Here is a 14,948-nt window from a genome sequence, read left to right on the forward strand (position 1 = left end):
GGCAACAGTGGGTGGAAGCGCACATTCCAGGATGATAATATCGATACGTAGTAATTTGAAGTGCAAGGCAAAGCAGGCACTCAACTGCAGATCAATTGACTGTAAATTTCAACCTGGAGCACGAGCAGCCAGTTTAATCAAAAATGGTCTGCCGAGAACTATTCAGAGCAGGATACCATAATCGGGTTGCAGTGCACAAACTGCTCATCACACCTGGAAATGCATAGTGGTGCAAAGAGTACAGCCAATGGACTACCGAGCAGTGGAGAAATGTGATATGGTAAGATGAATCATCCTTCACCATGTTCTCAACAAACGGACGAGTGCACGTGTGACGCCAACCTAAAGAACTCGACAACCCTGAGTGCTTTGTTCCAACAGTGAAGGGTTCTGGTGGTTCTGTATTGTTGTGGGGTGCATTTCCTTGTCATGGGTTGGGTGAAGTCATTCCCTTAGAAGGCAAGGTCAATGCAATTGCTACTTAATGGTACAGAGTGATCATCTTCACCCCATGTTGCAGCATTTCTTTCCTGCTTGGAGGGATGTCTTCCAGGATGACAATGCTCCCATCGACAGAACACGTGTGATCACCCGATGGATTGATGAGCATGACACTCATGTTATCCACATGTCATGGCCTTCTCACTCACCAGATCTGAACTCGATCAAGCATTTATGGGATATTCTGGAATGACGCCCGAGACAGCGTTTTCTACCTCCATCAAACAGGTGTGAGTTGATTGACTTCCTCATGGAAGAATGATGCCGCATCCCTCCTGCAGAATTCCAGACGCTGGTGGACTCTATGCCATGGTGTATACAGGCCGTACTAGCCGCACATGGTGGCCCAACGACCTATTAAGTGACTTTGCATTGGTTTTTCCATTTTTTTGCCCATTACCTGTACATCCATACACCTGCTCCATTATATAAAGAGAAGCACCTGCTCCGCTGGGGGGGGGGAGGGGAGGGGGCTATGTTATCCTCTTTATGATCTTGATGATCACCACCCTACAAGCAATCTTGTTCCAAGTATATAACATGTTCTTCTGAAGCATACCTTCATTTGGGCAGTGTAAAGGTAACAGACATCTGCCTCGATTGCTCTCAAAAATAAAATTAACCTGGGTTACGCAAATGAGGCGAAAACATGCATACTGCTTGTGTGCATATATAATACAATGTAGTTATATTGCTTGGATATTTGCAATTGGTTCCACTCTCCCTCCTAAAGGAAGGAAATGCCAAGTTGGGTGAAATTTTTTTTTTTTTTCAAAATTTGATGGAATCAAACCAAACTTGCATATGCACAACTTCAGGGTGCCCTTATTAATCCCCTGAAGTGTCAGCTTCCTTGGTCAAATACATACATACATGCAAACAATTACTCCATTTTATATCGATTTGTCTGTTCACTGAACTGAATATATGGGCTGACACCGAATTTCACTTTAATTCTCAAAATTGTTCTCCAACCGTTAGCTCAAGATTGCATTTCCACTTCCTTTTTCAAGTTGATGGTGAGAGCAAGATTTTGAGCAAGTACTTGTTGTTACACAGCTTAAACAAATTGAGCATATCGGCTCCAATATGCTGCAGTACTTTGAGAGAAAAAAAAGACCTGCACTGATCGAATCCTGACATCCTCAGTGTCCATGTTGAGCAGACATGCTGTGCAAGCTGGCCAGGTTTTTGGGTGGGGTTACAGGTTCAGTTTATTCACTCAACAATGGCGGTACATGCAGTACGTCTTCACGGATAACATTTGCTCGTAGGTTTATTATTTTCACGAGATTCGTTTATGTTGTGATTTGAGGACAGTAACACGTATGACGGTACAATATATTGTTATGAGTGAGGGTTTGCAGCATCGTGGGGAACTTGCTTTATCGTCTTTAATTGTACAAAGTAGGAATATTTCTTCAGGTTAAATGATTTATAATTCACTGTCTCATTCACCCTTTCACTTCCCTTTCTCTTGATGCCTTTCATTTATAATCCTCTAGTCGAGGACAAGCCATTAATCTGGAGTTGAATAGATTGTTCATTTTGAGCTTGCATTAACATGGCTTTATTGATGCAATTAATGCTTCATTCAAGGCCCTTTCGATACAGCAGCAGTTTGTGCTCTTTTTTTTTTGCCTAGGAGACACCGTCTTCATTGTGCTGCGCAAGCAAAAGCTCATTTTTCTGCATTGGTACCACCATGTCACGGTGCTCCTGTACTCCTGGTACTCATACAAAGATATGGTCGCGGGAGGTGGCTGGTTCATGACCATGAACTACATTGTGCACGCGGTCATGTACGCCTACTACACGATGCGAGCGGCGGGCATACACCCCACTCGTCAATTTGCCATGTTCGTCACGACGACGCAGATCAGCCAAATGGTGATGGGGTGTGCCGTGAACGCCATGGTATATGGTTGGATGCAGCAGGATGAATGCCCATCGTACATGGAGAATATCGTTTGGTCGTCACTCATGTATCTCAGCTATCTGCTCCTCTTCTGCCATTTCTTCTACGATACATACATCCGACCTCGGATGAAGGTGGTCAAATCAGCATAGGTGTTTTTTGGGCGGGATTTTTTGCTGCGTAATTCCAAATTGCCTTGAATCATTCCCAGCTATATTGTTCAAATATATATTTTAAATGATTGTTAAAATGGTCATTTATGCGTTGCCTACAATGACTCTGGAGTTGTCGACATTTTACTTAAAAGCAACAGTGAAAATAAGGGAATGCTGTAAATTTAGAAAACAATTTACAAAGTGGGAAATGAGTGGGAATAAAAGAGAGGGTTGAGCTGCTGTTGAGGAGGAAGAAGAACTTGGAAGGGATAGGTGGAAAAGAAAGAAAGGGAATGTACAAAGCATCGTTATTCTACCATTTTGGCATAAAAAATATGTCTAAGGCCCCGTTTTCCTCTGCCTTCATTGTACAGTGGCCACAAAGTCCCTATGCATGCAGTTAGAATTTATCTGTTTGCTTCCCTCCATTCTCTGCACAAATTTGAATATTTCTCAATGTTCTTATGGACATCTTATTCCATGTTGAGGGTTGGAGGTCATAAAAGCAGCCCCTGACAGCTGTTTTGAGGTCTTCAACTGTTGTTCGGCAGAGATGAGAAATTTCTTCTTTCACAATGCTCCAGAGCGAGTTGTCACATGGTGTTAAGTCGGGACTTTGAGGATGCCACACGATCTCGGATCCACGTCCAATCGTTCGCTGAATTCGTCGTCGACATATTCTCTAACTGCGAGAGCATCATGTGCTGATGAACCATCTTGTTGCAAGATAGCTTATTCTTAGCAGGACAGCCGAAGATAGCAGGATAGCTGATTCTTGACAGTTTGAAGACCTCAAAACAGCTGTCAAGGGCAGCTTTTATGACCTCCAACCCTCAACAAAGAAGAAGATGTCCATAAGAACATTGAGAAATATTCAAATTTGTGCAGAGAATGGAGGGAAGCATACAGATAAATTCTAACTGCATGCATAGGGACTTTGTGGCCAATTCTGTATGTTGTAAATTATACATTGGTTACAAGTCTTAATGATTTGCACTGTATATAGGTATATTTATTTTTTAAAAAGAACAACAACAACAACTAGAAGGGCACTCGGTAGAGAGCATACTTCCACCACAAAATTCTTGATCCACGAGAAAATATTGGGCCCAATACATTTTTGAAATATCATGCTAATTCTAGTTTTGGCCCCATCTATCAATGGTGAAGAATCACTTTAATAATTTAATAATCCTCGTATGCAAATCCGGATTTGGATCTTCACTAAAATGGAAAAAATTTTCCTTGTCACACACCCAACGTGTCCACCAAGTTTTATCCGAATCCATCCACAACTTTTTTTGAGATATCTCGCTATATATCGTTTTGGCCCGATCTCTCAACGGTGAAGAATCACTTAAAAAAAATTCTCGTAGTTGGATCCAAATCCGGATCTTCACAAAATCTAATCAATTTGTTCTTGTCACACACCCAACCTGCGCACAAAATTTCATCCGAATCCGTCCACAACTTTTTCAGATATCCTACACACAAACAGACAGACAGAGAGGGGTGAAAACATAACCTCCTTCATCTTCGGTGGCAGAGGTAACATTAGAATCAAGTGGTAAGTGGATTCAGTATTTCTAATTTTGGTTATAAATTTGAAAAAACAGCTTTAATTTTTGGTTGATGCTGAAATTCTCTTTCACGGAAGCAGAATCGTCGTCACGTACTTCACTGATGGGGACAATAGAGAGTGGCACAAGTTGTGAATTCCTTGCATTTGCACAAAAATGGGGCCGTATGTTTTTATTGAATAAATAATACTTTTTTTTTTGTTTGTTTTCAGGTTGTTGTTCCTTTTTTTTTTTTGTTTTTTTTTTTGTACCTTTGGTAAAATCCAAATATTGCTCGTCACGTTCGACGATCTTTGGCACCATGATTTTCATAACACATGCTCCGTTCCTCTTAAGAAACATTTTCCTGCTCTGCCATAAATGCTCTTCCCACATTTTGATATCATTTTATTTGTCTCTTATCCAAGATATTTGTGAAAGTTTGTTTTTGTCTGTTTTCCCTTTGATCTGCCAAATTATTTGACCAGCTGTGCACTTTTTGTTACACCAGACCTTCATGTGTTTGATAGTAAAACAGTGTTAATACAACACGAGCAGGAAATTGGCACTTTTTTAAATACCTTGAAGCTGTTCTATAATGTGATCCGAAGCTCATGGATGAAGGTGAACAATAAACAGGTGTAGTGTCCAAATAAATGACAAAGTGAAAAAAAGAACAAATCTGTGCCTTGTTTTAATTTGAGGGAACGAACGGAGGATATTGTTTTTAGTCACGTGCTGCTATCATCAAGATTTGAGCATCGTTTCGTATACAGCCTGTGGGTGCTGGCTGCATCACTGCTGGGAGTGCGGCTGTGCCGCTGATGCAGTGCCCCTGTGTACAGTCAGCTGGTACTCATTTTACTGACCTTGGAAGCATGACAGGCTGAGTCAACCCACCACAGCATGACAAGGGCTCAAACTCAAGATCCTAAGATCTTAAGCCAGCCACCTTAACCACCACCAAGCTTATCAATGTTTGATATATTGGGAGATGGTTATCCAGGAGGGTGGCCAAGATAGCCTTGACCCTAAAAGTATTCACACTCCCTTCTGAGTTGTCTATAGCATACCCAACTATAAACTATCATCCTGGTGTTGTGAGTGTAGAGCGAGGAATTAATTTGTGTGTCCTCCCTCGATTGGACTTTAACCTGGAGGACCCTTCTGCCAGCACTGGTCGTCGGTGGACATTGAAGGGGCTTCGGTACCACAAATGGGGTAGGAGAGACGAAGGTTCCATTGATAGCAATTGTTGACGACGAGTCGATGAAGTCCACTCATACAGTCAACGCGTTGCTATCACATATACCACCGGCAGGTCACAGACTTGGATCTCTGTTGACCTTAATACTGCCATTGACCATACCTATTGTCCATCTTGATGCTGTCATTGACCTTACCTTCACTGTCCACCTTGACCGAATCTCCTCCACTGAACTGCTGTTAACTCTTACATTGACACTGACTCCTGCTTTGCCCAGTGACAACTCTGCATTTCTTTTCAAAATCTTCCTGGAGACCTATTGCAAGGTGTTGTCAAACCCTGCTGGGTGGTATCCACTCGTTGTCTTGTCCGAAGCCTTCTCTAATCCACGCTTGGGCCACCACCCTTTTATCTCTGGGACAGGCCATAAATGTGTTGATGATCATCTCATTTTGCTTCACCATTTTGAGATGGTGGTGACGTCACCACCTGCTGGGCCACCTCATTTGCCACAGATTTGACAGAAAAAAGGCCGTAAATTCGTTTAATTAACTTGAAATCATTTACATTTGTAATTTGTAGTCCAGCAGATTTTATTCCGCACTCGACGACCTTCAACGTTCCTTAATTCTCTCCTGACATTTATCAGGTGTCACTCCAGAAATTTTGCTGAATTCACATTTTGTACATAATTTGGAGAAAATCAAATGTCAGAATTTTTCCCTGGAGTTATGGATTCAATCCCACTCCTGCACCAATTGGTACATACATGGTGCGTACAAAACTGTACTCCACTGAAGGTGTTTTGCTGTTGAGGGTTGGGAGGGGGGGGGGATGTGCTGGAAGCACAACTAACTCACCACCCCCACCTTCAAGCTCTTCTTTGTCCTTGCTTCGGGGATGGACCTGTGGCTCAAATGATTCACAGGTGGCTTTACTAATCTCATTATGAAAACCCAGCTTCACCAAAGCAGAGCAAACATGGTGTGCGGTTCTTCCTTACATTTAGCTGCCTACACTCGACTCTAAGCTGCCTAGCTTGGGTTTGAATCCCGACCTAGCTAAAAACTGTCATCCCAGTGTTTCATAGGCAGTGTTATTCATCATTGTGTGTGCCATCCCTCTGATGAACGTTGAACTGGGCATCCTTTCTTCCGGCATTAGTTGGTGGACGTTATAGATCACACTGTGTCCTTTGTGGGGAGGAGGCGAGCTATTGCTGGCACCATTCCAAATTCCTACCTAAACTACTTATTCTAACATCAGGCCAGGCCAACCAATTCATGAAATACTTGGGCCAAGCTTCCCCCGGCCAACCAAGCCAAGTTGAATAATAGTCGCCATTAAAAACTCCATCCCACCCGTCCCCCCCCCCATCCTCACAATCCACCCCCCATTCTTTTACCTTCCATCCTCCCACTCCCTCACCTTGCACCCCCTCCAACTATCACTTTCCATCCCCCACCCCACCAACTCCCTCACTTTCCACCCCCCACTCCCTCACTTTCCATCCCCACCCCCTCCAACTATCACTTTCCATCCCCCCACCCCACCAACTCCCTCACTTTCCACCCCCACTTCCTCACTTTCCATCCCCACCCCCACCAACTATCACTTTCCATCCCCCCACCCCACCAACTCCCTCACTTTCCATCCCCCCCACCAACTCCCTCACTTTCCATCCCCCCACCCCCAACTACCTCACTTTCCACCCCCCACTCCCTCCATTTCCACCTCCCACTCCCTCACTTTCCATCCCCCCACCCCCAACTCCCTCACTTTCCACCCCCACTCCCTCCCTTTCCACCCCCACTCCCTCCCTTTCCACCCTCCCACTCGCTTACTTTCCACCCTCCCACTCCCTCACTTTCCACCCTCTCACTCCCTCACTTTCCACCCTCCCACTCCCTCACTTTCCACCCTCCCACTCCCTCACTTTCCACCCTCCCACTCCCTCACTTTCCACCCTCCCACTCCCTCACTTTCCATCCCCCCACCCCCCAACTCCCTCACTTTCCATCCCCCCACCCCCAACTCCCTCACTTTCCACCCCCACTCCCTCACTTTCCACCCCCACTCCCTCACTTTCCACCCCCCACTCCCTCACCTTCCATCCCCCCCTCATCCCTCTCCACTCCTCCAAAGTGTTCATGTAGCCGCTGGTCCTGAGGAAGATCGTTTGTCTGATGTTGGGACAAACAGGTGTGTTCCATGATCATTGAATGACACACCGACATCGTGTGAACATTACGTCTGTGACGAATCTGCTTCATCGAAATTTCAATATATTTATTTTGCAGACACAATATGTCTGTCCAGTGTATCGAATCACCAGTTTCCTGTCCGAACCATTGACTTTTCCTCACAATCGTCGGACCCGTTCGGGCTGTGGGACAAGGTCACGTGTTATTCCGTTAAAGTCCGTTGATTGTTGCGAACTCTCGCGAGGTTTGGGATTTTTTTTTCTTTCAGCTTCAGTTTTTATCCCCGCCGCGTGGCGGAAGGGGGATATTGTTTTTTTTTCTTCAGCTTCAGGTTTTTTTTTGTATCCCGTGGAAATCTTTGTTGTCACATCATCTGAAGAAGTGAAGAAGTACCATATTCTCACTGGACTGAGCATCGAATGTTTAGCGCCGGGCCCTGCGTCAACAACCTGAAGGTACAACAACGATGATTAAAATAACAACAACAACACCACATGACATCTGGTTCACGTCACCACCATGGATTACTTGTCCGCATGTTCGTAAGGGATTGTGGTGTATTTGGTTGATTGTCAAGGCTTGTGGTTGCCATGGTACATTGAAGACGCTCCGATTTGTTGCCGCTCCCATGCGGTTTCTTTTTCAGTTTGTGTGTTCTTTCTGTGCGACCAGGTGTTGTTGCCCGAATCGTGACTTCCTTCGTTGCTCTCGTCGTGATCGATTTTCATTCATTCAGTTCTGTTTCCCTTTTGTTGTGCGCGAGTCGGCATCGCAGTCCGACCCGCGCCATGTTTTCCATGTTTATCCTGCTGTACGACTACTAGGTACAGTTCACACTCGCTGCGGACAACCAGGGCTGTGTTCCGTTAGCAAGCAACTTGCGACTGCTTGCTAAGTGGCTTGCTTGATTAAAAACGCTCAAGTAAGCACTCTCACGGAACGGAGTGCTCGGCACCGCTTAACAGCATGGCGGTCTCCATGGAAACCATGCCGTCGTGGTACCACGTGGCCGTCGTTTTCAGTTTTATTGGATCTTCTTGTGCAGTCATTCCGTGTCATTTCAGCCGCGGGTTGCGGTAACCCCCTCAGATTTTTCTGAAAAAATTCTCAAAGTTACGTTAACATATATGAGGAAGGTTTGCCAAGTTATAGCTCAAAATTCCAAGTATTGTCCGAGATATGGCCCTATAAACACCCCCGGGATGTTTAAATTCTAGCAATTGCGAGTTGCACATTTGTATCTGAAGCATTTTTGGAGGGCTCCAAGTTCTAGAGTTTTACAAACGGAGTTCTAAAAATTCACACAAATGGTGCCTATTAGTGAAGCTTTCAGAATCTGACATCAAAATGTTGTACTTAAAATACTTCTTAAGATAAGTACTCTCAAAAGTAGTGATTTGTAACATGCAGTCAAAAAAATTGGAGTTTTCAAATTGCTGCCAACAGTCAGTTTATTCATCATGAAGAATTTTGTTGCCTGATTTACATAATCTAGTGACTGGATCATTTACACAAGAAAACTGAAACCTTTTGGAGCAAACTCTTGGGTGCTATAGGTGTCTGAACTTTGCTCCAGACTCAACGACATTGAAATGTACCCCGGTTTACCCCAAGTGTTCACCATGTTGACAGTTACACAGCTCTTTTAAATTTTTGTCACTTAAAGACACATACATAGGCAAACTGTGGTAGAAAATTCAAGAGTTGTTCTCAATCCCTTCTATTTTTAAACGATTTTTATAAAGGCCCACGATTTAAATAAAACACGTTTGATGAAAGATGTAGAATAAAAGCAATAGGTGTGCTTTTGAAGCGGAAGCCATGTCAAGAATTCCTAAGCTGATACCACAATGAGCATGCAGTAGTGTTTCATGGTCAGAATAACTTTGTGGTTAATTTACTTTGGCTCAAAAATGTATTTTTCCAATTAAAAATGAGATGCTAACACTTATCTCGATCATGAAAATAGGCACAATGTTCAATAGTGCATTTTGTATGATATAAAAGTAAGAAATATTTAGAACATTATTAATCTCATATCATCGAATTAAATTTGCACATAAACATCAAATTTATACCAAGTAAATACTTGTGTAAACCTTCATATTCATGCAAAATATCATAAATGTGTGGTTTGAAGTTTTGAAGTAATTTACAAAAAGTGTATCAATTTCTAATGATTCTGCAGTCCCAAAAGCGACTTTTTTTCAAATAATTTTTTTTACTAGCAAACATATAGAAAAATAAAGATATTTTAAGGAAGTATGACTGAAGTGGAATCTAACAATATATAAATCAGTTTTGTAAAGCTTAAAGAAGTGTACCAAAATAATTTCCAAAGTTAAGCATGAAGCACAACTCTATCTTATTTAGGCTTTCACCGAATACACAGCCCTGTAGTAACTGCCAATGCTCATTGTTACATTTTATTATATCCTGGCAATTATAAAACTAATCACTGTTCACTTTGTACAATGGATCCAAGTACATTTGTCCTTACAATTTGATATGAAATTATGAAAATAAAAGTTGAATCAGATATTGTACCTACATTTTACAAATTAGACTTTCGTACAATGTACACTAAGTATATATACAATTAGATATGCAAATGAATATTTATAATGGTGATTATTATGATCACATGATATGTCTTAATTTGTTGTTGAGATTGGTGGCAGCCTAAAACTAAAATATCCTTTTAAAAATAATGTGAGCCAAATTAAAGTAACCACATACTTGTTCTGACCAAAAAAACACAACAATTTGATCATTGTGGTGCCAACTTATGAATGTTTGGCATGGCTTCCACTTCAAAAGCACACTTATTGCTTTTATTCTACATCCTTCATCGAACATGTTTTTTTTTAAAATGGTGGGCCTTTATAAAAATCGTTTAAAAATAGAAGGGATTGAGAACAACTCTTGAATTTTCGACCACAGTTTGCCTATGTATGTGTCTTTAAGTGACAAAAATTTAAAAGAGCTGTGTAACTGTAAACATGGTGAACACTTGGGGTAAAACCAGGGTAAATTTCATTGTCGTTGAATCTGGATCAAAGTTCAGACACCTATAGCACCCAAGATTTTGCTCTAAAAGGTTTCAGTTTTCTTGTGAAAATGATCCAGTCACTAGATTATGTGAATCAGGCAACAAAATTCTTCATGATGAATAAACTGACTGTTGGCAGCAATTTGAAAACTCAAATTCTTTGGACTGCATGTTACAAATCACTACTTTTGAGAGTACTTTTCTTAAAAAGTATTTCAAGTAGACCATTTTTGATGTCAGATTCTGAAAGCCTCACTAATAGACACCATTTGTGTGAATTTTTAGAACTCTGTTTGTAAAACTCTGGAATTTAGAGCCCACCAAAAATGCTTCATATACAAATCTGCAACTCGCGACTGCCAGAATTGAAACACCCCGAGGGTGTTTGTAGGGCCATATCTCGGACACTACTTGGAATTTTGAGCTATAACTTGGCAAACCTTCCTCATATATGTTAAGGTAGCTTTGAGAATTTTTTTTCAGGAAAATCTGAGGGGGTTACCGCAGAATTTCATTTTTTTGGCTGATTTGACACTGAATGACCCTATGATGACTTTCCCCAAATACAAATGTATTGTGTTGGCAGCGGCTTCAGAGTACGAGGAAGAGGGAAAGGAAGATCAATAAATGGGGAGTCAGAAGGAGGAGCCCCTACCAAGCTTATCGATGGACCCTACCATTCTGCATTGTGGGGAGGGGGGATTTAGTGTTTGCAGATCTTGAGTAATTAGGATGAAAAGTAGAAGTAAAAATAAAAATATGAAATGTACGTTTCAATAATACTAGCAGGTTACCCAGCCTCAAGGTATGTCGAGTTTGTGCATTATTTGCTCAAACAAGCTCAAATGAGCTAAGATCCTCGTCCTCTGAATGATGACGTCATAAAAATGAATATGACGTCATTGTGATGCATCAGGTTTGCGATAAATTATCTGTGCTAATGCCCGGCTCGATTCCCACAAACAAAATTCAAACAGCTTACCTCGTTTCAGAGACAATGGTATAGGCGATTTCCATTAGCGGCAATATTATGAGGTCAACTTTTTTTCTAGGAAGAATTTCCAAAATCGGAGATGGTTACTGCCTGCGCGTGGGCTTTTTGCATATACATGGCAAGTTTCACGAAGATCCGATGAAAACTCTGGGTTGTGAAACAAAAAATGTCAAAAAAATAGGAATGACGTCATAAAAATTTATATGACATCATAGTGATTTATTATATGTGCGGTAATTCGTCTCTGCTAATGCCCTGTTCGATTCCCGCAAACCAAATTTAAAAAGCTTGCCTAGTTTCGGAGATAGTTTTTCGGCGATTTCCATTAGCGGAGATATTTTGACGTCATAACTTTTTTTTCTGGTAGGAATTTTCAAAATCGGAGATGGTTACTGTCTGCGCAGGGAATTGTTTTCTCATATATATATATATATATATATATATATATATATATATATATATATATATATATATATATATATATATATATATATATATATATATATATATATATATATATATATATATATATGTGTGTTTTGATTACGTGACTGTGAGGTGTTTTGAATTACGTGACTGTGAGGTGTTTTGAATTACGTGACTGTGAGGTGTTTTGAATTACGTGACTGTGAGGTGTTTTGAATGATGTGACTGTGAGGTGTTTTGGATTAAGTGACTGTGAGGTGTTTTGGATTACGTGACTGTGAGGTGTTTTGAATTACGTGACTGTGAGGTGTTTTGAATTACGTGACTGTGAGGTGTTTTGAATTACGTGACTGTGAGGTGTTTTGAATTACGTGACTGTGAGGTGTTTTGAATGATGTGACTGTGAGGTGTTTTGGATTAAGTGACTGTGAGGTGTTTTGGATTACGTGACTGTGAGGTGTTTTGAATTACGTGACTGTGAGGTGTTTTGAATTACGTGACTGTGAGGTGTTTTGAATTACGTGACTGTGAGGTGTTTTGAATTACGTGACTGTGAGGTGTTTTGAATTACGTGACTGTGAGGTGTTTTGAATTACGTGACTGTGAGGTGTTTTGAATTACGTGACTGTGAGGTGTTTTGAATTACGTGACTGTGAGGTGTTTTGAATTACGTGACTGTGAGGTGTTTTGAATTACGTGACTGTGAGGTGTTTTGGATTACGTGACTATGAGGTGTTTTGAATTTAGTGACTGTGCGGTGTTTTGAATTTAGTGACTGTGAGGTGTTTTGGATTATGTGACTGTGAGGTGTTTTGGATTATGTGACTGTGAGGTGTTTTGGATTATGTGACTGTGAGGTGTTTTGGATTACGTCACGGTGAGGTGTTTTGGATTACGTCACGGTGAGGTGTTTTGGATTACGTCACGGTGAGGTGTTTTGGATTACGTCACGTTGAGGTGTTTTGGATTACGTCACGTTGAGGTGTTTTGGATTACGTCAGGTTGAGGTGTTTTGAATTACGTGACTGTGAGGTGTTTTGAATGATGTGACTATGAGGTGTTTTGAATTACGTGACTGTGAGGTGTTTTGACTTGCGTGACTGTGAGGTGTTTTGACTTACGTGACTGTGAGGTGTTTTGACTTACGTGACTGTGAGGTGTTTTGGATTACGTGAATGTGAGGTGTTTTGAATTACGTGACTGTGAGGTGTTTTGAATTACGTGACTGCGAGATGTTTTGGATTACGTGACGGTGAGATGTTTTTCAATGATGTGACTGAGGTGTTTTGAATGAGGTGACTGGGTTGTTTTGAATTAGGTGATGAGGTGGTTTGAATTACGTGACTGTGAGGTGTTATGAATGATGTGACTGTGAGGTGTTTTGAATTATGTGACTATGAGGTGTTTTGAATGATGTGACTGTGAGGTGTTTTGGTTTTCATGACTCTGAGGTGTTTTGAATTTAGTGACTGTGAGGTGTTTTGGATTATGTGACTGTGAGGTGGTTTGAATTACGTGACTTTGAGGTGGTTTGAATAACGTGACTGTGAGGTGTTTTTAATGACGTGACTGTGAGGTGTTTTGAAATACGTGACTGTGAGGTGTTTTGGATTACGTGACTGAGGTATTTCGAATTACGTGACTGTGAGGTGTTTTGAATTACGTGACTGTGAGGTGTTTTGAATTACGTGACTGTGAGGTGTTTTGAATGATGTGACTGTGAGGTGTTTTGGATTAAGTGACTGTGAGGTGTTTTGGATTACGTGACTGTGAGGTGTTTTGAATTACGTGACTGTGAGGTGTTTTGAATTACGTGACTGTGAGGTGTTTTGAATTACGTGACTGTGAGGTGTTTTGAATTACGTGACTGTGAGGTGTTTTGAATGATGTGACTGTGAGGTGTTTTGGATTAAGTGACTGTGAGGTGTTTTGGATTACGTGACTGTGAGGTGTTTTGGATTACGTGACTGTGAGGTGTTTTGAATTACGTGACTGTGAGGTGTTTTGAATTACGTGACTGTGAGGTGTTTTGAATTACGTGACTGTGAGGTGTTTTGAATTACGTGACTGTGAGGTGTTTTGAATTACGTGACTGTGAGGTGTTTTGAATTACGTGACTGTGAGGTGTTTTGAATTACGTGACTGTGAGGTGTTTTGAATTACGTGACTGTGAGGTGTTTTGAATTACGTGACTGTGAGGTGTTTTGAATTACGTGACTGTGAGGTGTTTTGAATTACGTGACTGTGAGGTGTTTTGAATTACGTGACTGTGAGGTGTTTTGAATTACGTGACTGTGAGGTGTTTTGAATTACGTGACTGTGAGGTGTTTTGGATTTAGTGACTGTGCGGTGTTTTGAATTTAGTGACTGTGAGGTGTTTTGGATTATGTGACTGTGAGGTGTTTTGGATTATGTGACTGTGAGGTGTTTTGGATTATGTGACTGTGAGGTGTTTTGGATTACGTCACGGTGAGGTGTTTTGGATTACGTCACGGTGAGGTGTTTTGGATTACGTCACGGTGAGGTGTTTTGGATTACGTCACGTTGAGGTGTTTTGGATTACGTCACGTTGAGGTGTTTTGGATTACGTCAGGTTGAGGTGTTTTGAATTACGTGACTGTGAGGTGTTTTGAATGATGTGACTATGAGGTGTTTTGAATTACGTGACTGTGAGGTGTTTTGACTTGCGTGACTGTGAGGTGTTTTGACTTACGTGACTGTGAGGTGTTTTGACTTACGTGACTGTGAGGTGTTTTGGATTACGTGAATGTGAGGTGTTTTGAATTACGTGAATGTGAGGTGTTTTGAATTACGTGAATGTGAGGTGTTTTGAATGAGGTGACTGTGAGGTATTTTGAATTACGTGAAGGTGAGGTGTTTTGAATGAGGTGACTGTGAGGTGTTTTGAATTAAGTGACTGTGAGGTGTTTTG

At 41.4% G+C, this 14,948-nt stretch overlaps 2 protein-coding genes across 6 annotated transcripts in view; both read left to right on the plus strand.

Annotated features, from left to right (window-relative positions):
- ELOVL6 (ELOVL fatty acid elongase 6) overlaps positions 1-4,814 on the plus strand; it is a 35,126-nt gene extending 30,312 nt beyond the window's left edge. For both annotated transcript variants that reach the window (XM_085883399.1, XM_085883400.1), the window contains one exon: positions 2,147-4,814. In XM_085883399.1, coding sequence (XP_085739525.1) covers positions 2,147-2,571 — 425 coding nt within the window. In that variant the 3' untranslated portion in view covers positions 2,572-4,814. The remainder of the gene's footprint in view (positions 1-2,146) is intronic.
- A 2,859-nt stretch (positions 4,815-7,673) lies between these two features.
- Positions 7,674-14,948, plus strand: part of TADA2A (transcriptional adaptor 2A) — a 164,347-nt gene continuing 157,072 nt past the window's right edge. For 3 of the 4 annotated variants that reach the window (XR_015058727.1, XM_085883406.1, XM_085883404.1), the window contains exon 1: positions 8,046-8,082. Coding sequence is in view for 2 of the 4 variants with exons in the window: in XM_085883406.1 (XP_085739532.1) it covers positions 8,064-8,082 (19 nt within the window). In the remaining 2 variants the exon portion in view is untranslated. Of the gene's footprint in view, positions 8,000-8,045; positions 8,083-14,948 lie in introns of those variants that run through there. The other variant, XM_085883407.1, reaches the window with a different exon arrangement.

This window comes from Eptatretus burgeri, chromosome 5 (assembly GCF_056783735.1).
Source record: "Eptatretus burgeri isolate ZD-2024b chromosome 5, Ebu_testis_v1, whole genome shotgun sequence".
NCBI lineage: Eukaryota > Metazoa > Chordata > Myxini > Myxiniformes > Myxinidae > Eptatretus > Eptatretus burgeri.